Source organism: Bactrocera dorsalis, chromosome 1, assembly GCF_023373825.1.
Source record: "Bactrocera dorsalis isolate Fly_Bdor chromosome 1, ASM2337382v1, whole genome shotgun sequence".
In the NCBI taxonomy this organism is placed as follows: Eukaryota; Metazoa; Arthropoda; class Insecta; order Diptera; family Tephritidae; genus Bactrocera; species Bactrocera dorsalis.
The window spans coordinates 91,599,673-91,621,768 of NC_064303.1; the positions used below are offsets into that span (position 1 = coordinate 91,599,673).

Here is a 22,096-nt window from a genome sequence, read left to right on the forward strand (position 1 = left end):
GGAAGACACTGCAATAGCCAGGAAGTATGAAACGAGAGTTGATAGAGAGCTCCCAACAGTAAACCCCTCCATCAACCTTCACCCCATGCTTTGACCCATCCGTAATGATGCTCACTATCCCTCTCCTCGAACAGCTTCTCCTCACCTATAGCTCCCTCGTCGGTATATGGGCAGGGAAGGAGCCGGCAGAGTTCGATTTGGCGACATCATGATAAAGATGATCCGGTATGAAGTCAAATTGTGTGAGGATATCCGAATGTTCAGATACGCGTTCTTTTGAGAATCCAGATTTTCTAGGTTCTAATAGCCAATTTCGCGGCCATTCGTCTTCCGGCGATGTCTACGGGTACTATGTTCAAAATGGCGTTAATTGCCATGGTTGGAGTGGACTTTAGTGCACCACACATACGCCGGCCGTGGAACGCTCTCTTCTTTCTTTGCAAGTATTGTTTTTCTCCACCACATAAAAAAATTATAGAAATTCTTTGAATCTATCATAACATCGTGAAGATACCTTCTCACTTAAACAAGTTTTACATATAAGAACTTGAGTTCTTCGATCAGTTGTATGTCAGCTACATGTTATAATTGTTCGTCATCAGCGATTCCGACAAATGACCAGCCTTTTGGTGTGAAATGGAATTAGAAATAGTTTCAGGTCGATCGCGTATATACAGACTGACATACACTTTACTTTATAGGGTCTTCGACGTTGCCTTTTGGATTTTAAAAAAGTCGTGATGGAATTAATGTACCCTGTTCAGGGTACAAAAAAGTTGCAATAATAGGGAAAAAGCCTAACATAATCTAATTCTTTAACCAGCGTTATGTTACAGTGAGTTTAAGAACATAACTCTGGACCTTACAGAGTGAATTAAAGCTCCCGTAAACTTCATAAGAAACATCTATAGTATATACTTTTATAAATAATATCTAAAACTATCCATTAATAATCCATTCATATTCATTAAAAAGTAAGTATTGAAACTACTTCTTCCTTTCACATTTTTCATTTTTCCTACTTTCAATTTCTTCAAAGTCAGCTTAAAGCAAACTTCTCGTAAATTCAATATGAATTTGAAACCCTTGAGAATTTTAGAATTTCATTTCCACTATCATTTCTATTTCTATACCTTTATATATACATATTTCTAGGTTATACTTTATCGTACTTTTGAAATTTCCGTATCTTTTTGCAATAAGTCGCGGTTATATTTTTGCAGTAACTGTCAAGATGATTAATTGCACCAACACTAGTGTTGCTAGTGCACTCGTACCTAGAATATTTGCCATGCATTCGTGTGAGGCTTCACGAAGTAAGCGGTAGATATGTTTGTATAGTTATAACAAGGCTGGAGTATGCTCCAGCTTGCACTCAAACTCGTAGGTATTTGCACAGACATACATACATTTACAAGAACAGCGGAAGAGGTCAACTAATAGTACATGGGAAATGAAGTAAAATCACAAACTTCCGCTGCAGATGGACATTAAGGGACAATACACATGTAAGTGTGCATACATATTTACATAAATATTTATTCTAATGAGGGAGGCTGTACTTTCTTTGAAAATTTAAAGGGTTGGGCAGTAATTTTCCAAGGAATTATGTGAACACATTATTTATGCAACAATGGGTTTGCAATTATAATTGCTTTAAGTTGTTGTGGATGGATTTGAAAGTCTGTATTTAAGACGTTTCGTTTAAAGAGGGAAATTATTGCAAAACAAAGGAGAATAAAGTGGCATAATAGCTGTATATGCAAAAGTTTCGAAAGTCATCGAGATCGCAACAAAAGACGGAAAGACTTCGAAATTGAAACTTCATTATTCCTATTTTGTGTTCTATTTAGTACTTATTTCCTTTAATGTGCCAAGTATTCTAAATAGAAAACTGGTATAAGTCATAATAGTGGCATAAAGGAATTCAAATATAATTGAAAAGCTCAGACAGTTTTAAGGAGTTACTCTGCACCAACTATCCTCTATTCGACAATCCTTAGATGTAAGTTAAAAATTGGTATAAGTCAAATGACTGATTGGTATAAATCAAACGACTGACATGGAGTAATAGAAATATATCGAAAAAGCTTCACATTACTTTTGTGATGTATTTATTACCAAAAGCTTCGATTCTTTTAACCATGCAGATAAACAAGTTTGTCTTTGTAGATGAAAAATTGGTATAATTCAAAATAATGACAGAAAAAATCGAAAAAAACAAAACATTTAAGTGATATTAAGCACGAAATGCCTTGAATTCGCCAACTTGGATAAAAATAGGTATAAATCATCGATAAAAAATTGGTATAAATCAGAAGTTAAAAAATGTATAAGGTCATTAAAATTGTAGGTACTCAGAATTAACCTTCTGCAATTCGGCAATACTTGGAGTTAACAAAAATAAGTATAAGCCAAAGGACTAGCATACAGAAACAGAAGTTGAAAGGAAAAGCTTTATTTTATTTTTAGGAGGTATTCACGATTAACTGCCTTCAAATCACTTAGACTAGGCTTAGTATCGATCTTAACACTGATCTAACTTGGACACTTAAGAACGCCGGTAATTGTGATATCTAAAACTTCAATGCGATTGATTAGAAGTCACTCATAAATCGACCAAACGTTTTGAGCTTATCATAAATCTGTTATGACGGCTTTTGAGATGCTATGTTTCCTGGTTCAATCTTGCAAAAGCTGGACTGCAAAAGCCGAACAGCTGGTGGCTGGCTGTTGCCACCTAACTTTCTTCCATGCCTACACCAACAAGATGAACTTTGCTAACGGCAAGTAACCAGTTCTAGGCCAACAGAATCTCGCAGTTGCACAGAAGCTGGTCGTCGTCCAATGCCTGCAAAGAGGAGGCGAGGTCCATAGGTGCAGTGCTAGAACACAAGATGACAACGAAGGTCCAATTCGTTTCCATTACGATGTCAGCAGCTCAAAGCTGTTCTTTCTGCCTGTTTCTATTTCCAGTAGAAAGACAGACTCTTTGACAAATTTCAAGCGAACATTTTGCAAAGTTAGTGTTAATAATGCCTCACTTCTGCATTTTCGAGCAGCATGTTTACTCCCTCCATAATAGCAGTCTCTTCAGTGTTTAAGCTATGGATCAATGTAGTACATTGGTCCAATAGCTTAACTAAGCTGGATGGATAGTTCTTCATAGGAAACTCCCTTCAACCTTTCCTTCTATCCTCGACCCTTCCGCGAAAAAGCTCACTACACCTTTTCTCCAGCAAATCGTCGTCGGTATGTGAACAGACAAAATGTCGAGTAGTCTCTGCGACGTAGTGGTCCAAGTTTTTATGGATGCAGTTGAAGGCAGAGATAAATTCAGAGTGTCCCTGTTTGGACTACTTCATTTTCTCTGGTTCCCTGAGTCTTGGAGCGAGCTACGCTGAAATTCAGCTGTGGTAAATATCCAAGGCTGCTTTTTGTAAAATGGCATTAAGGGTAGAGATGCCAATGAGAGCCGTTTTTTGGTATGCTCAAGCTTCTTGGTGAGTGTAACCTTTTTTGGTACCTTTCACTATACGAATATACTACAACATATTATTGACTTGCCTTCGTTTCGTAGAGCCAAACACTACCTTTGGCGATACTCTACAGTTCTTCCTTCTTATAGCGACCTGCAGTAATATAGGGCAACCGATGCCTTCCTTACTCTCTCTTCAATATTTGATCTCCATTAATTGACATGAAAGCTTTCTACGAAGAATACGCCTTAGATATTTCACCTTATCAACAGATCGAATGCGTAAGTTTCCGAATGAGAGAGAGGAACGTCTGTTACTTTATACCTTTTGGTAAATAAGAGCATTCCAGTTTTAGTTGGGTAAGTCGCTTCTATTCGTCTAATTGGATATTACGTTCAGGTGCCTTCGGTTAGCTCATAAGCGGTAGTTAGACAATAGTTTACACAAATTTTGTGGTGGCGACACACGCCCGCATCTGGGGTCCTCACAGTATGATACACTGGAGGAGGTATCGACAGTGAGGCCGCAGAATCTGTTAAAATTTGCGTCAAGCGTAGGCATCCTGAAGGATGACTATTCCTCTTGGACTTAGCAAGTGAACTCCATCTAGTATCACAATGGACCAAACTGATCTAAGCTTGGCTTTTTGGTCTGCCAGATTAACCTAACTTGAATTTACTTGTAATTCCAAATAGATTCAACCAACGATGCTTGCAAATGTCGCTCAGATATTGGATTTCTCTTATGTCATTGCGACCTAAAGAACACAAAACTGCATTATCTTTAAATGCTTATGTGTGTATGTTTACCCGATTTATATGGTTTGAAGGCAAGTGTCAAGCGGAACGCGGCCATGGAAGACAAAAATGTTACCACATTTGTATTATATGCGCTTTTGCGCTTTATAATTTGTTGCCATTGGCGGAGATGCAGCAGACGTGTGTACTCAAGTGCAAATAGAGACAAATACACACACACATACAGTCATGCAGGGGCGTAAATACATAAAATCGATAGGAGCAAGCGATTTTTTCTCCGGCGGCACGGAACGTGCAACACATTTGCGCTATAAATTTAAAAATTCGCGTGAAAAGTTGTAAGCATAGGAAATAAGCAGCGAAACATGCCACAACTCAGTTGCGCCGTGGAGTAAAACTTTATTGTGTTGCAGCGTGGAGTTGGCAGAGGTGGCTGGGGGGCAAAAGCGTCGCAGGATTGGTACATTGTGGGAGAGAGGCGCACACCAACCCACACACAACTACTGAAAGCGCCAACAAGCTACACTTTTAACTGTTTATAGTTGCCGCGGAAGGAGTGCTTGCATCCTAGTTGCATTCTACTTCACGTTGCATTTAATATTTATGTGTAATGCTTATCCGTTGCAATTTATTTTCTTGTAGCGCGCCATTGCCGAGCGCGCGCTTGATGCTGTTGACGACGTCGTCGCCGGCAAGGCCTTCCGCCTGCCGCACAGCCGATCAAAAGGGCTTATTTTTTATATGCCACATATTTATACAAAATATACTATATGTAGATACATATATACACACATATACATATAAACACAAATATATATATATAGACATGATATATATATTTTTTTAAGGATAAATGCGCCTGATTAGGGGAGTGCGCTCGTTGCTATGGCTTGCATGCAGTGCATATGGCATGCGGTTCGTGGCATGTTTTGTGCCATGCAACAACGTATGATTTTGACATTGCTTGCCATCCATGTTGCAGCTTTTGTTCTTGTCGCAGCGCTTTAACAATGCAATGTTGCCAGATGTAATCAGCGGAATTTATTGATCTTTATTGTTGTAGTTTATGCGACCGCGTAGTTGCAACGTTGCAAATGGAAATGGCTTTTCAACAGTGGCTTTGAAAATTTGAGTTTATTTGTGCCAAAGGATCTAGAAGAAAGCTATGCAACTTTGCGTTTATGTTTTCTCCACATATTATGAGGAATTGCTCAAATCTGGCAAGACTGCTGTAACTTACACGTCTGAATATTTATACTGTCGCCACATGTTGCACAACGTATGAGAGTTTTTTCAACTAATACTGGTTTTTAAAACCTTAAACTATGCGATACGGATGATAGACTTATACAATATACATATGTCAAGAGTTTGGAAGAGATTGAGTTGAAGTCCGAGTGACTGTCTGTCGGAATGTCAAAAGCCGATCTTAATGATTTCGGAACTACCAGTTTACTTTGTACGGTCTATATTCATCAATATCTAAGATGACACCGCTGCCTCAAATGAGAGACATCCGTCTGCAACCGGCGGATACTGTGAAATAGCCACGGCTCATCCTAGACAGGCAGCTTGCATGGAAGTGGAATATCGAAGAGAGAGCAAAAACGGCATCGATTGCTTTATGCTGCTGTAGAGGAGCCATTGGTAAAAATTGAGTTCTCTCACCGAAAGTGGTCCTCTGACTCTATGACACCATAATCAGGCCCACTATTTTCCATGGAGTTTTTATGTGACGGAGAGCTCTAGAAGAGTCAACACTTGCAAAAAAACTCGAGAGCGTTCAACGAGCGGCGCTCCAACCATGACAATTAACGCTATCTTGCACATAGTGTCGGTAGACATCATCTGAAGGTGTATGGCCGCGAATGTTGCTATCGGACTCAGAGAATTTGGGTTGTTAAAAGAACACGTATCTGAACATTAGGATATTCTCACGCACTTTGACTTCATACCGGGTCAATTAGATCATGGAGACGCCAAACAGAGCTCTGGCGGCTCCTTCTCTGCTCATATACGTAAAAGCTTCTATACGGATCGGTCACAGCTTGGAGAAAAAGTTGGTGCGAGGGTTTACTATCAGGAGCGCTCTATCCACTCCAACTTTAGACTTCCTGGCTGTTGCACTGTCTTCCAAGCCAAGGTTGCAGCCATTAATGTAGCAGTAGATCTGCTGCTCCGAAATGCAGCCTCCTTCATAGAAGTGACCATTCACCCAGATAGCAGAGCGGCGATTTTAGACTTGAACACTTTTACAGTGCCTTTACGGTTGGTCGAGGAGTGCTAAACATCGCTATCAATAGCATCAAGTGTCTTTGTGATAAGACTGGTAGGGATGCTGAGCCAAATCGGCTTCGCACGAAATTGTAAAGCTGATGAGCTAGTAAGCAAACATGTGAGCGGGTCGGTGCTCCCGTGTACTCTTGTGTTTTACTATTGGTTAGCTGGGCTTTACGGAAGCTTGGGAATTTTACCAGACGTCATTTGCAGATGTGATGGAAACAACTCAACACTTTTTTCCTTTATGACAATCCCGCGTTTGGGAGGTTAAAGCTTAAACACTTGGGAGTGCATACCTGCAGACATTCCACCTAATTGACAGGTAAGGAAATTAAACGCCTGTGCAAATTTGTCTTCAATACCAAGCGTTTTGCTAATTTGTAAGTTAGAACACAAGAGTTCTTCTTTTCTGTGGCTTCACAAAGAACTCCACATGCGATCTTTGACGAGCCATCTAACATAACCGAACCTAACCTTAAGTGAACGTATTGTTTTCGATATATCATAGCTTGGTGCTGAAAAGTAGAGCAAACGGTCTCTGAATTATTATGGCAGCTGTATTACCTAATATGATAATATTTGAGTTTTCAGTTGACTGTATATATTCCATATCGACTAAAATGTATGATATTTTAATGAAATTAAAAGGTAGCATATGTATTATCTCGGACATATGGAGCTTTAGTGCTATAGATTGAAGAAATATCGGTTCACTAACCGTTACATAACCACTAAGTAACCTTTGTATAACCACAATATAACCAATGTTAAGATTGAATCACTATTTCGATGAAAAACTGCTATTGAATTCATATGAAAAGTTTTTTCTCTGATATAACCATCCGAATTTACAAACTCTTCGATTGCATTCGCTTTTAGCCCCTCCCTACTTGTTTTATTTAACTTGTTATTTCATGATTTCCCGTTGCAGTTGAGCTGCATTGTGTGTGATTGAAGTAGTTGTTGTTTTATTGCTATTGCCACAGCCAGTGCATTTCAGCCAAAATGATAGCGTCGCCAATTTGTCAAGTGCCACACACTGAGCGCGCCACGCATAAGTCGTCGGTGGTGGCAAGTACTACATGCATTTTATTTAAGCGGTTTTGCTGGGTGCTCAGCATTTAACTTTTATTTTCTTGGGTCATTTACCTCATACATTCATGCGCCGCCTGCTGCACTCGGATGTGTGCGCGCTTAACGCCTGCCTCCAACATCCCCTCCCACACGAAGCGTCGATTGGTGTGTGTAGCAGTCGTGATGGTGGCTGAGTAGTGCGACAGTCTGCTGCCGTCGGCGGCATTGCGGTATTTCCGTGGGGATATGGCAGCGTAAGTGGGCGCTTTATGAGAAATTGCGCAAAACAAAGCGCATAGAAGCTGCAGCACGAAGCACGAGCACGAAATCTTCAAGACGAAAACCAGCAGTTTCCGGCGCTTGCTTGCAAGTGGCAAGTACGTAGCAAAGATTAAGGATACGAAAGTTGGCGGAGACCAACAGAATTGCATGTAGAGGCACACACACATACACACACACACTAACACAGTTGCAAGTAGAAGGGTATTTAAAAATGCTTGCGCCATAACCAAATCGCGTTCTACTTATGCGCATCGTTGATCGTTGCGGTGCCACCACAAGTGGTTAGTGGCAAGTGGCAAGTGGTGCCGGGCAACTGCGCAACACTCACTTGCTCAGCCATTCGCACACACATACACACACATATACACAAATATACACACGTACTTACCTTAATCGCTCCAATGGCATTGTGCTTCGTTGCAAACGTCACAAAAGCGCAACCTTTGCTCTGCCCATTTTGGTCGCGCAACACCGTACACTCCTCGATGGTGCCATGGCCCGTGAACAGCTGCCTCACATCGGCCTCATTATACTTTTTATTCAGCATGCCAACGAAAAGTTTACGCTCTGAAATGAGAAAAACAAAAGCGGAATGTTGAAAAGCTCTGCACCAAAAACAAGAAAAAAAAACAACAGAAATAAAAACGGCTAAAACTATTGCTGCAACGGAGGCTGCAACTCCAAAAAACACGTGTATGTTTCGGTGTACTTGCAACATGCCCCCACATACACATAAATTATATACTTATGCTTTCATATGGCCGAATATAAGCACATAATGTGCAAATTACAAACTCAAACACACACATACACACACACGAAAAATGAACTTTAAACAAACTACAAAAATAATTTGCTTCGGGAAGTGGTTGACGGACGCTGCTGTAGGGTTAGCCCGTGTAAGCACGCGCAAAAAAGTAAAGTAAGAATAAACAGTAAAAAATACAGGGAAAACTGTAAATTCGGTTGGACCAAAGTTTTAATACCCTACACAAATACAAAAGATTCAGTAAAATAGATAGACTTTGAACGTTCAGTTTGTATGGCAGCTATATGCTATAGTGGTTCGATCCACACAATTTGTTTGGAGAATGTACCGTTGTCTTGGGCAATAATTTTCGCCAAATTTTGTGAACATAACTCGTCAAATAAAAAAATTTTCTATACAAGCCCCTAATTTTGATCGGCCAGTTTGTATGGCAGCTATATGATATAGTGGTTCGATCTACACCATTTCTTCAAAACTTATAAAGTTGCTTTGGTGAATAATGCACATAAAATTTTATGAACATATCTCATCAAATGAGAAAATTTTCCATACAAAGACATGATTTTGATCATTCAGTTTGTATGGTAGCTATATGATATAGTAGTCCGATCAAAACAATTTGTTAAAAATATCATATAACTTCTTTTCAAAAAAATGCATACCAAATTTCACGAATATATCTCGAGAAATAAAATTTTTTTCCATATAAGGACATGATTTTAAACTCTCAATTTGTATGGGAGCTATATGTTATAGTGATCTGATCTAAACAATTTTTTCGGAGATTGGATTATTTACGTAGACAATAACCTGTACAAAATTTTGGGAAGATAACTCGTTAAATGAAAAACTTTTCCATACAAGAACTTGATTTCAAGTGTTCAGTTTGTATGGGATCTATATGATATAGTGATCCGATATCGGTCGTTCCAATAAGTGAGCAGCTTTTCGATGAGAGAAGAACAGCTGCAAAATTTCAGAGCCATATCTCAAAAAGTGAGAGACTAGGTCATGTATAGACGGACATGACTAAATCGACTGAGCTCATCATCTAAAGCATTCATATTAACATTTTTCCTTTTGGATGTTACAAACATTATGTCAAACTCTGTTGAGGGTATAAAAACTAAAAATAAAAATTTTAAAAAGCATAAAGCATATCAAAAAAGTATACACCGCGCATAAACCGCAGAAAAGTTGTTTCACCACAATTGCAACAATAATGAATGCACATGAAAGCCATATTTACGAGTATTTATGAGTAGTTGACGGGCGCATAGCAGCTGTGCTCCCAAAACCAAGTGTTCATTACTAAAATTACCAAAGCACACACAAACACACACACATACTTACACAAATAAATAAGCGAATGCGCTCAGGTGAAGTGCTGGTGGGGCAGTGGTGCATGTAAGGCAAGTGGTGAAAGCACACCTACAGCACTTTATAGGCAATTATTGCACCGACATTAACTGCAAGACGACTACCAAATGCCAGTGCGCCTGCGCATATGCTACATAAAACCGGCAAGTCGTTGCACGCCTCAACTGCCGCTTGAGTACGCGCAGCGCTTGAGAATCTGTGACCGTAGCAACTGTTGTATCGACGGTGCTGTTGACTGGTAGTTGTTTATATGCGACTTTTTACGCACGTTGAGCTTGACTTATTACTGCTGTTGCCACTTATATAGTTACATGTTAATACAGCTATATATGTGGTAGTATGCTATGCGTGCTTCAAGTTGGTTTCAAATTATTTATTTAATGAGGCTGATGAGTGTAATTGCTATTTTCATATAATTTTGTATATTTTTCGTAAATCATAATCTTGTTACTTTGATAGATTTAGCGACCACTATACTTGACTATGGTGAGTGAAAATGATTGAAAGTGTTTTAATTGGATTATAGACGTTTCAGACTATGAAAGGTTGCACTCGAAAATAATAAAAAAGATCCTTTAAACTATTGTCACCCTCTTGAGGCAAAGTTTTAAAATTTATTAACGTTGTAGACACGTCTTAGAGCTGGAAAGGGAGGTACTTTAAGTCGAATATTAGAAAAAATAAACAAAAAATCTGTTGAACTTTTAATAGAGCTGGAAATATAAGAATCGTCAGCCACTTGTGTATGTTTTGTGTTCTAATAGAAATCTGATCAGAAACTCACTGAGTAAAAAATCGTCAGAGTAAAGTATGTTGAGTAAGAGCCTTTCAATCGAAGGCTTCAAACTGCAACAATTTGTATTCTACTCTTACAGAAAAGTATTAGTCTTACCTTAGATCAACGCTAAAACTCCATGATGGCGTCTTTTATATCAAATATCGTGATTTTGTATCTGAATTTGCTTAATAGACTGGTAGAGTTCTAAATAGAGAAATCTGCAGCCACTTTTTTTAGAAATCAAAATGTAGTCAATAAGTAGTATAGACTAGGGGACCGCCGGATTCAAATTACTTAAGTTCTTGCTTGCATTGATGCATTGACGGACAAACAGGCAAACGGTCATTCGGATTTCAAGTCATCTCATCATCTTGATTACATTATAGTATGTATTTTAAGTAATAGTATTTAACCGGCAAGCAAAAGTCTCAAGTTACAACAAATCGTGTTCTTAACTTACGAAAAAGTATTTTCTAATAGTGATTATTCCGTTGTAGACATCGTCGTACAAATCTTTTATGTAAAATTTTAAAATATGTCAAAAAAGATTGCTTAATCAATATTCAGAAGAAAAATATAAATCCGAAACTAGAGTAAACTGCTCTTAATTATATCTTTCCAGGAACTTAGGCGACGTCTTCAAACTTGAAGAGAGGAATGAGATCGAGCGCCAAGGCTCTGAGCTATCCAAGGCACTTGATGAAATCCCACAAAAATTACGTCTAAGCCACTAGAATAATTGTAAGAGAAAAAACTAGTGAAGAAATATAAGTATTTTGAACTAGATAGCAACGGACTAATATTGAATCTGTCAGAAGTAAGCAATATTATAACAATTTTTTGGAAAGTTGCTTCAAAAAGGTCGCTTAGTGAGGTTGGCTAATCAGGCGGAGATTCTAAGTATAAATCGAAATAAAAAAAGAAGAAAGAATATATTGTATGTATTGCTTTTGAACAAGTATGAAACATATTTTTGACAAAAACATGACAGCTGACAACATGTAAGGCAACGGCTTACTATTCCTAAGTGAAACGTGACAGCTGACAACTTGTAAGGCAACGGCTGAATGAGAACTAAACGGTGATTGTATAGAAATAGATATTTCTTGACTAGTTTGGCTTTTGGCTTCTGCCAGTCGAAAAGTAATTGATAACAAGTCGTTTCAAGTACGAAATATCATTTATATAATAGTAGATATTTTCATATACGTATTTAGACGATACACTTGAAAAAATTATTAAATTGAATAGAAAGTTTGAGAATAATCGACACATTTAGAACTAGAAAAAACGCGACTGATATCGAAATAGTCACATAAGTCGAATAAGTTAATAAAATTCAAAACAAAGTAAGCTTCTGTAAAAGTACTGACACCGCATTGTTATAACGGCTGATCTAAGTAGAGATACTCAATAGCCTTTCCTTGTTATCAACTTTATGACGAAAATTCTCGATCTATAAGGAATGTGTTTCGCGCGCTCACTCAACTTATGGCTTACTGAACGTACTATTCTCGTCCATCTTGAGACCCAGCATTCATTACTGGATAATATTCGACCGAATAGACCACGTCCAGCACACAGTGAAGAAAATATAACAGCTGTAGCTGAGAGTGTACACGAAGACCGTGAAGAGTCGATTCGGCGCCGTTCGCAGCCACTCGGACTGACGCATGGAATGACTTGACACATTTTACTTCAAGATCTTAAATACGGCTTGTAAAAGAACAGGAGAAGAGAACTCGACATAATTTCGCTCAATGGGTTCTTGAAATGTTCTAAAAAGATCCAACGTTTTGAGCCAAATTTTGTTCAGCGACGAGGCCCATTTCTGGCTCAATGGATATACATATAAAGAAGCAAATTTGCCGCATTTGGAACAAAGACTTACCTGAAGAGATTCAACTGCTGCCATTTCATCTAGAAAAAGCAAGGTATTGGCTCCTAAGCATTAACAATTTTTGTTCGAAGAAGTACATGTATAGCGTAACTCATTTTATTTAGAATTCATACTAGTTGTAAGGTAATTGGTAACTGGTTGATCATATGCTGTATATAGAATTATATGGTATATGCTCCAACTTTACTGCTTCAAACATTCATTTCATAATTTCTTGTCCACCTAGACTATATTTTCTCATATAATACATATTTAAGAGGATTTCGTAAAAAAAAAATATATAAAATATCAGCAATACAATCTACACTAAGCACACCAAGTGTCAATATTTGCCCTAAATCTTTATCTACGCCAGTCATTTAATTATGCAACTTAAAGTCTTGCGCCAGCTACGCTTCATTGTGTTAGTGGAAAATGTTATAAATTCTCGAAACTTTCGCATTATCACGCCGCAACTTACTTTCGTTAGTTGCACAACAAGCAACAGCAACAGCAACAAAGCAGTGTTGCAAGTTGTGTGCGCTTAAGCCAAAGTGCATTGGCAATATTACTCGTTAACAAACACTTCAATAAGAAAAATTTACCCAATAATCTAAGAACGTGTACGACTAACGGTTTATGCCAAAACACACACACACACGCATACAAGCAAGCACAAAGTGCCAAACGAAGTGGTCGTAGACGACACTCGCAATGAAAATAAATTTTATTTCCACAACAATTTTTGCATGCGCACAAGCGGAGCGGGCGGGTGGGTGCCAGCACAAGTGACACACGTCCGAAAACTAACCTCAAATAAATTGTGTGCGCTAAGAAAGCGGCAGCAAGTAGTTGCTGGAGAAACTAAGCAATAAAAAAGAGGAGAGAGTAAGCAAGAAAGAAACGAGCGAGTGCACAAATTTGTGTGAGAATAAGCGCCAGTCGTATTTTATAAACAAACAAGCTGCTCTAGAGCAAGCCACAAGCGTACGCATATATGTATATATGTATATATAATCTATACATATATGTTTGTATATAGACATCTACAATCCAACTAAAACGTTGAAGGAAAATTTAAGTTTGCGCCAACTATAAGGTGGCACTCAGCGTTCGTGATATATGGGTCGAGGGGGGCGCTTGTTGCAAGTTGACAAAGTGAAAAAGTAAACTTTTCAGCTGCAAAACGAAACAATTTCCAATCACTTCCGTTGCTGAGATAAAAGAATTGCATGCGAGTTTATTTACGTACAACTTTTGCAGGAAAAGGCAATACGAAAGCGCGCAGAATGCGTATAGCCAACGATTTGAGGGTGTATGTATGTGTGTGTCAGTAGATATGAGTATATATAAATGCATGTTGTATTAATGTTTCGAGTGACACCGAACCATATCCAGCGTTACAAATTGCAATGGCGGTCACACTTGAGAGCTTACAGTTAGAATTCGCAACTGAAATTGCGTTTGTGTTGCACGAAGTTTCGACCGAACGTGTGATAAAGACACTGAGTCAATGTGTGTGCAGTTAGATAGATAGCAAGATAAATATTTGTAAGTGTACGTGTGTATGTGTATGTACTATATATGTGAGCCAACAAAATGTTGCATAAACTTGTGCGCATATTTAAGACAGTGCCACAGCGCGTCGAGCGATACTCAAACAAATGCATGCATGCATGTGTATGTATGCGTGTTAGAGATGTGCAAACTTTTGTGATGATTCGATTTGCTGCAATTGTGATTTACTTTGCATGTGTTGGGCAGAAGTTTTGTCAACTGCGCTTTACATGGCATAGACAAATGCGCAGGCAGCAACGCATATATGTGTGTGTGTACATGTATTGCTATAAATCTATCTTCATGTATGTGCGTATAATGGAGGAAATGCAATAAAATGTGCAATTGCAACTGAAAACTGTTGAGTTAAGTCGGTGCTTATGCAACGGCAACGGCAACTTGCCGGCGCTGCGACTTAGCTGCAGCTTTTGCGCGTCTTCCACAGCCATACCCCAGCCCCAGTCACACCCCAAAGCCAAGTTTTTGTCTGCAACTTCACTACGGTTGCATCGCGTAGCACTCAGTATACTTTCGGGTACAATAAGTTGCATTTATTGTTCAAGATTAAAGTTCTACGAAATATATCACGTATACGCCCCGGCTTGCCATTTGACTTGTGCACTTAAAAACAAAAGTGTTAAGCTGCTGGGGAAGGCAGCGCAGTTGCTTTATGGTGAAGATTAATTTTTAAATATGCAGATGCTGCCAATTGCGAGAGTAACGGTGTAATACGCACATATACATACATATTTTTATACAAAAATTTAAGGGTAGTGAGTTTTAAAGCAAAAATTTTTTTTTTAAATTTCTGAAAAATTTAGTAAAGTAATCTGTTAAATTTTTTACATTTTACACCAACTGATTTTTTTTATAAAAATCTAATTTTAATATGAAACATTTCGATTGAAAATTAGGAGTTTTTTCGCTTTTTAATCGAAATAAGCTTTTGTTTTTAATATTGCAAAACAGCTTCTTTGAGGCATAATAAAGTAAGGCTTAGCAAAATTTAGTGAAAGAATTGTAAAAGATAAAAATAAAAAATCTAGAAACTTTATTGATTGAACTTAGCTGAAATTTTGAAGTTATTTCGAAAAAGTGAAAATATAAAAATTTAAATTTAAAATAAAATATAGTGTATTTGGGACTAAGAAAGTATTTAGGACTAAGGAAGTTTGGATAAATTTTGTAATGGAATTTTTTTGGTACAAAAAATATTAAAAACCCAAAAAATTTGGTTTTATAAAAATTTCGCCAAAATTTTGAGGTTTTGTTAAAAAGGTGTGCTTTCAAAAGTTATAGGTATTTTCATTACCAAGAACTGTGCCATTTTATTTTGCTGGAAATTGTGCTAAAGCGATTTTAATCTTTAAAATTTGTTTTTTTTTTAAGGTTAGATTAATATAGTAGACCAATAAGCCACGCATGGACTAGTTTTGGTACTTTCGATACCAGTTGGAGTTTACTTACTAGGTCCATGAGGAGTAGTCATCATTTAGAATGCATGTCCTTGACAATAATTTTAACAGACTCTGTGACCTCACTATCGATACCTCTCTAGAGTATCATACCGTGGGAACCCAAGATGCTTACAGTGTAGTTTTGCCAAAGCGGGACAAGTGCTCAAGAGATGCTCAAATGAAATGTTTCCCTGGTGCCTTTTTCTACACATTTCTCGATCTGTCAGCTCAATTCTGCTGGCGTGTGTCGCCATTTCTGAATTTCTTCTACTCATTACCTTGATCAACGTGTTCTGCGATCTATTCTGAGGGTCAAGGTGGCACGAGCGTAAGATTTCCAAGAATTCGATATATTTTTTGCATAAAGTGTATTTTAGCATTCTGAAAACATTACTGGTTTGGTAGACTGGTGAAAAACATTTTTTTCTGATTTACCAGTAGCTTGAAGAAAACGAGTCAATTCGGTCAAAGCAAATTTTTTGAAATCTTTCGATGGCGATCCTTGTAAACTATCATACATATTTTTATTAAAATAGTAACTGTAGATTAACAGTGGGATAATATAGTGAGCTATGTTAAATTTTTTTCTGTTAAGTTGCAACTATCTTTTACAAAAACAAATCATTGCCAATTTTTCGATCAAAATCCCGGAATTGTTTAGAAGTCCGTCATTTTACGAAAAATTTATGTAAAGCTAATAATAATAGGGCCACGCCCAAGCTTGGTCAGCCTTTTGACCCAAGATCGATGACAAGAGATCTAGTGATCTGTTTGCCCTCAGTAAGGCTAGCTTCTTCTTTCGTTTTGAGGCTTTTAACGAGCCATTGTCCTATTGGCTAGGAATCCTACAAGATGCCATCTCTAGGAGCTGTATGGAAGAAGATGAGGGGGAAGCAACTAAAAACTTCCTTCTTGACTCTCCCGCATTTTGCAGTCATATGTTAAGATGCTGTTGTTTTATCTCTTTTCAAATATCAATATTTCTAAGAATCTCCGTCGCCTGCAGGTCATCTCTTAAAAAGGGTGATTCCGAAGTTTGTCTCTGAAGCTGTCATATGGTAAACAAATTTCGACCTAATAAATTTTTCACATGCCTAAATATGTACTCAATAAAGCCTTAAAAGCAAAAAATTACGCTCTCCCTCCTCACTCCCACAATAAATTATCAAATTTAGACCATTTTTGCGCACTCCAGACCGCACTCGCCCCTCAAGTACAAAAAATGACTGACAAAACTGCGCTGGAAGTAAAGTTATGTTCTCCAAAGTAGATATGCTATATGCATATGTAACTACAACAACAACTGCAAGGCGACGCACAAAATTACAGTGGGAAGCGTGTAAGTAAGTAATTTAAAATGCAATGTCAATTTGCAGTAATTGGTGGTGGAATTGTAATTTCATCGTGAAAAAATAAAGCGCAAAAAGACGTTGACTTCTGGCATATGTGTGAGGCGGTATGTGGGTGTGCGAAAATTATAGTGCAAACGGAGCATTGCAAATGTCTCAGCAACTCATATTTGCGCGCACAACGCAGCAGCCGCCTTGCCTCACCACACACACACAGCTGCATATGCATATGAATCCCCAGTGCCATACGTCTAAGATTGCATAGCTGCGCTTAACGTGAGACATGGTCGCAATGTATATATATACATTTATTATATATGTATATATATGATATATACATATATGTATAGTATATATATACAAATATGCATTTGTAGCCTTGCCTTTGTGCATGCTGCATGCCACACAGGAAGCGAACTTACGCCTGCGATATTCAAAGTGCTTCCCTAGCTGCTTATAGACAGACATACTATATACATATATTTGTAGTATATACATACATATGAATGCACACACATACATACAACGCATCGTCTGCATGCTTTAATAGCTTTGATACCTGCCCAGGCAATGTCGCTGTGTGTGTGTGTGTTCGTGCCGCGCAATAGACATGAAATCGTAAAGAAACTTTTTTGATATGATTCACTTAAATGTCAAAAAGTTATCTCATTAAATTTCGTTATACCGGCATAATGTGTGAGGTCGCAAAAAATAGAAAAAAAACGAAAATAAAAGTTAAATAAATTCACAAGTGCAGCACTCTAATAGTTTTATGCGCGTATTTAGAGCGACTGCCGGCTTAATATATGCAACATGCCTAACGCACACTTTTGCAATTGTTTGACAGCTTGAATGCTGCAAATGGCTTTGTGCAGCCTTTTTCGCTTTGTGCAGTGCAGGAGTGCACTCTGTGGCATGCTTGCTTTGTATGCAGTTGTCATGTGTTAAGAGGTGTCGCAGTTTTAAAGCGTCGCAAAAAAGAGTGAAGTTTTAATTGTCATTGATTGGAGTGATGTTTCATTTATGGTGGGGACGGAAAAGAAAGAAAAAAAAATTTCACACTCCTCATATTGCCAGTTATTTTACTATAATGGAGACTGATATAAATTTTCCACTTTAACGACTCACCATTCAGCGACCCACAAGGGTATCAAAAACTTTGACATTAATTTTTTTTTTTGCCTGACGAGGGTGTCAGAATCTTTGGCAATCAAATTTTTTTTTTTTTCATGAGCTGCATGTTTGAATTTCTCAAAAATATGATTTGTTGTATGCTGCAGTGCTGAACTTCGATTAAAAAGTGAAGGTTTCCATAAAGCATAATTTCAATGCTGTCTTGCAAGTGACTGACACAGTCAGTATTTCGAAGAAAAAATCACATGTAAAATGACTTTCATTTACCATATGTTTTCGAATGTAGAAACCCCAGCCTAGATGCCCCAAATACAAACGAATAGTTCTATTGGCGACTTTAGACGTTCGAAACGCCTTCAATGGCGCGAGATGGGTGGAGATGATCGATAATTTAGAAAAAACTTAGAATCACCGATTACCTCAATGTTGTAGAGGGGAACTATCTTAGTAAGTGAAAACTGAAGGATCCATTTTAGGCCCAGACCTGTGGAACATTAGCTGTGATGGAATGCTATGACTTGAAATACACGGATGACATAGCACCAGTAATGATAGCCCAATACACAGAGAAAGCCAGCAGAAAGCTGAATCCGGTCATGATTCGGACGCGCTGACTGGCTTGACTCACATAATTTACAACTCGCTCCACAACACATACCTCTTGTAATAAGCATGCAAACGACTAAGAATATTCTAAGAACGCAAAAAGCTGTGAATCACCTAGGCGTAAGACTGGACCCCTGATTACCCTTCTGGGTACGAAAACAGCGCCATAATATTTTGCCAAATTTTTGTATCAAACTACGGTTGCTTAATGTTAAACTAAGCTGGCAGTATTTTTACAGAAAATATTTTACCACTAAGTGATATATTGTGTGGTTTATGAAAATTGAAGGCCAGGAGAAACTTTTGCAGATGATATGTCATAACTATATCATTATGCCAGTTCATCTGATCTGCTCACTTTCGAGTAGTGAGAAGCATTGTCATATCTAATACTGAATGGAAGACAGCTTAAAAATGTATGTTAATTAATGTTTATTGTTAACTCAAGAGGTTTCTTTATCACGCAATGTTTACCTTATGTCAAAATTAATGAAGTATTTGACAATTTTAATGACAATGTTTGTCAAATTATAATAATCTTATTTTTATTTTTTTTATTTCAAACAAACAAAACTAAATTTAACATGTGCACACTATTTGTTTCAGTCTAATAATTGTTGCCAAGCATACGTTCTTTCTAAAAAACTGTAATTTATTGTCATAAATCTGTCAAAATTTCAATGATATCTGTGCTCTTTGCGACGAAGCAGCGATAGCCACTTAAAGACTTATATTCCACCTTTCAATAATTGTAGGAGTTCTAAGTGGCCACTGTCAGTTTGGAATTCACGCATACTGAACTCCTTGCTGGATGCATCACATGTTTGGAAGAAGATGAGAATAAGAATTATCTCCACTTTTCTCCCTCGAATGTCGCATTTTTCTTAGATCTAGGCAAAAATACCTAGGGTGCCATAAAAGTAATAGTATAGCACCTAAGCAGATTTGTGATAGGAACCGAGTGTTTTTGCTAATAGCCAATATTCAACTATAGACTAAAGGCGTTGACAGATTTTATATGGTATACGACACATTCTATATGACATAAGATAGCTTTTATAAAACATATGACAGTCTTTATATGACACATGACAGATTTTATATGACACAGGACAAATTTTATATGACCTATGTCAGATTTTACAAGACACATGACAGACTTTATATGACACATGACAGATTTTGTATGACACATGACAGATTTTTTATGACACATGACAGATTTTATATGACACATGGTCGATTTTTTATGACATATGACAGCTTTTATAAGACACATGACAGCTTTTATAAGACACATGACAGATTTTATACGACACATGACAGATTTTATATGGCACATGACAAATTTTATATGACCTATGACAGCTTTTATAAGACACATGACAGACTTTATATGACCTATGACAGCTTTTATAAGACACATGACAGACTTTATATGACACATGACAAATTTTATATGACATATAACAGCTTTTATAAGACACATGACAGACTTTATATGACAGATGACAGCTTTTGTATGACACATGACAGATTTTATATGACACATGACAGATTTTTTATGACTTATGACAGCTTTCATAAGACACATGACAGACTTTATATAACACATGAAAGATTTTATATGACACATGACAAATTTTATATAACCTATGACAGCTTTTATAAGACACATGACAGACCTTATATGACACATGACAGATTTTTTATGACACATGACAGATTTTATATGACACATGACAGATTTTTTATGACACATGACAGACTTTATATGACACATGACATATATTATATGTCACATGACGGATTCCGATTTCAATCTTAACCAAATACATTATTAGATGAGGATTGCACCGCGAAGTTACGTCTATCGTGCCCTGTCCTATATAATCTATGCTACCTACATATCTCAAAATACATATATTTTTTGTTAGTTTTGCTTTTATAGTTAACTATTTGGACGATAGAACATGACTCTGGTGCTATTACTTTGCAGTTTAAGTGCATATATGGCATGATAAAAAAAATCGTTTTCTTTATAAGAACTATTACAACAAAAATAATTATTAAAAAAAATAAAAAAGTAATTCAAAACTCCTATAGCTACTACAACTAAATTTCCTCTGCAGGCTAGCAACCTACAAGAAAAAAATGTTAAATTTTTATGCTGTGATGAAAATGTATATTACTTTCAGTTAGGCAACATAAAATAATCTCGTTAAAACAGTGAATAAGCTTCAAATATTGAAGTCATAATTGAATGAGTTCAATACAAAAAAAATGCAGTGTTTTGTAAATATGTTTACTCAAAAACTTGAAGCTAATAATTTCTATATATTTTCAAAATTTCTGTGATTTAAATCAAACATATTTAATTTTCAGCGCTGTGATTTGTAGTAAATGGCATATATGTCCTTATATTAATTTTTATAAAGCACACACACATAGAAAACTTTGCAAATATTTGCACATGTTAGCGCATTGGCAGCCAGCAATTGAATTCAGTGTCGCCTGCCACCGCACATTCTGCAGCAATGAAATGCAAACGCGCGCACTTCAACTATTTGCATAACGAAAAAAATTGCGAATTTGTTGTGCGAACTATGCACAAACATGGGAAAAGTGTAAGGGAAACATACACACACGTACGAAGTAAAAAAAAAAAGAGAAAAAACAACGCCGTTATGCATGAAAAGAATTAAAAGTGTAAAAGTATAAAACAGTGCGCTGCAAAGAATAAGTTGGGAAGTTTAAATTTACATTTTATGCAGAAATTCCAGTTTGATGGCCTCCAGGGCGTATGCGTTACAGCAATCAAGTAGACTGCCAAGTTTTGGAAAATGCCAACCCGGCAAGCGTAGATAGCGTGTGAGCCAGAGAGAGAGAGAGAGCGGGAGGGAGAAAAAAACACGAAGAAAATGAAAATTAATTCAATTAAGTTGTAAAATGCAGAAAACTTGCAACACCGTATATACCCTTGCCACCAAGCGGCAAGCGAGCAGCAGGTGTGTGGCACCTCGCCACTGTGGCAACAACTCATCTCAACTCAACTCAACTGAATTGCGACTTCACTACTCATTTTCACTCCATCAATACACACATACACAACTATAAATGCATGTATGTATATGTGTGTGTGTTGCAGTTTTGTATGTGAAATATTCCGCATGTCCTTGGCGCGGTGACGTTGTCAAACTGACGACGATGCGACTGCGTAGCTACGCTGGCGGAAAGGCTACCGGTATGGTGAGGTGCATTATTTGCATAATTTTGCAATTATACTAAGAGGCGGAATTCATTGCCGTTGCGTA

General features: G+C 37.4%; 1 protein-coding gene across 9 annotated transcripts in view; it reads right to left on the reverse strand.

Annotated features, from left to right (window-relative positions):
- Window positions 1-22,096, reverse strand: part of LOC105223796 (CUGBP Elav-like family member 1) — a 202,682-nt gene that overhangs the window by 18,349 nt on the left and 162,237 nt on the right. For all 9 annotated transcript variants that reach the window (XM_049446804.1, XM_049446803.1, XM_011201647.4 and 6 more), the window contains one exon: window positions 8,262-8,440. In XM_049446804.1, the coding sequence (XP_049302761.1) occupies window positions 8,262-8,440 (179 nt within the window). The remainder of the gene's footprint in view (window positions 1-8,261; window positions 8,441-22,096) is intronic.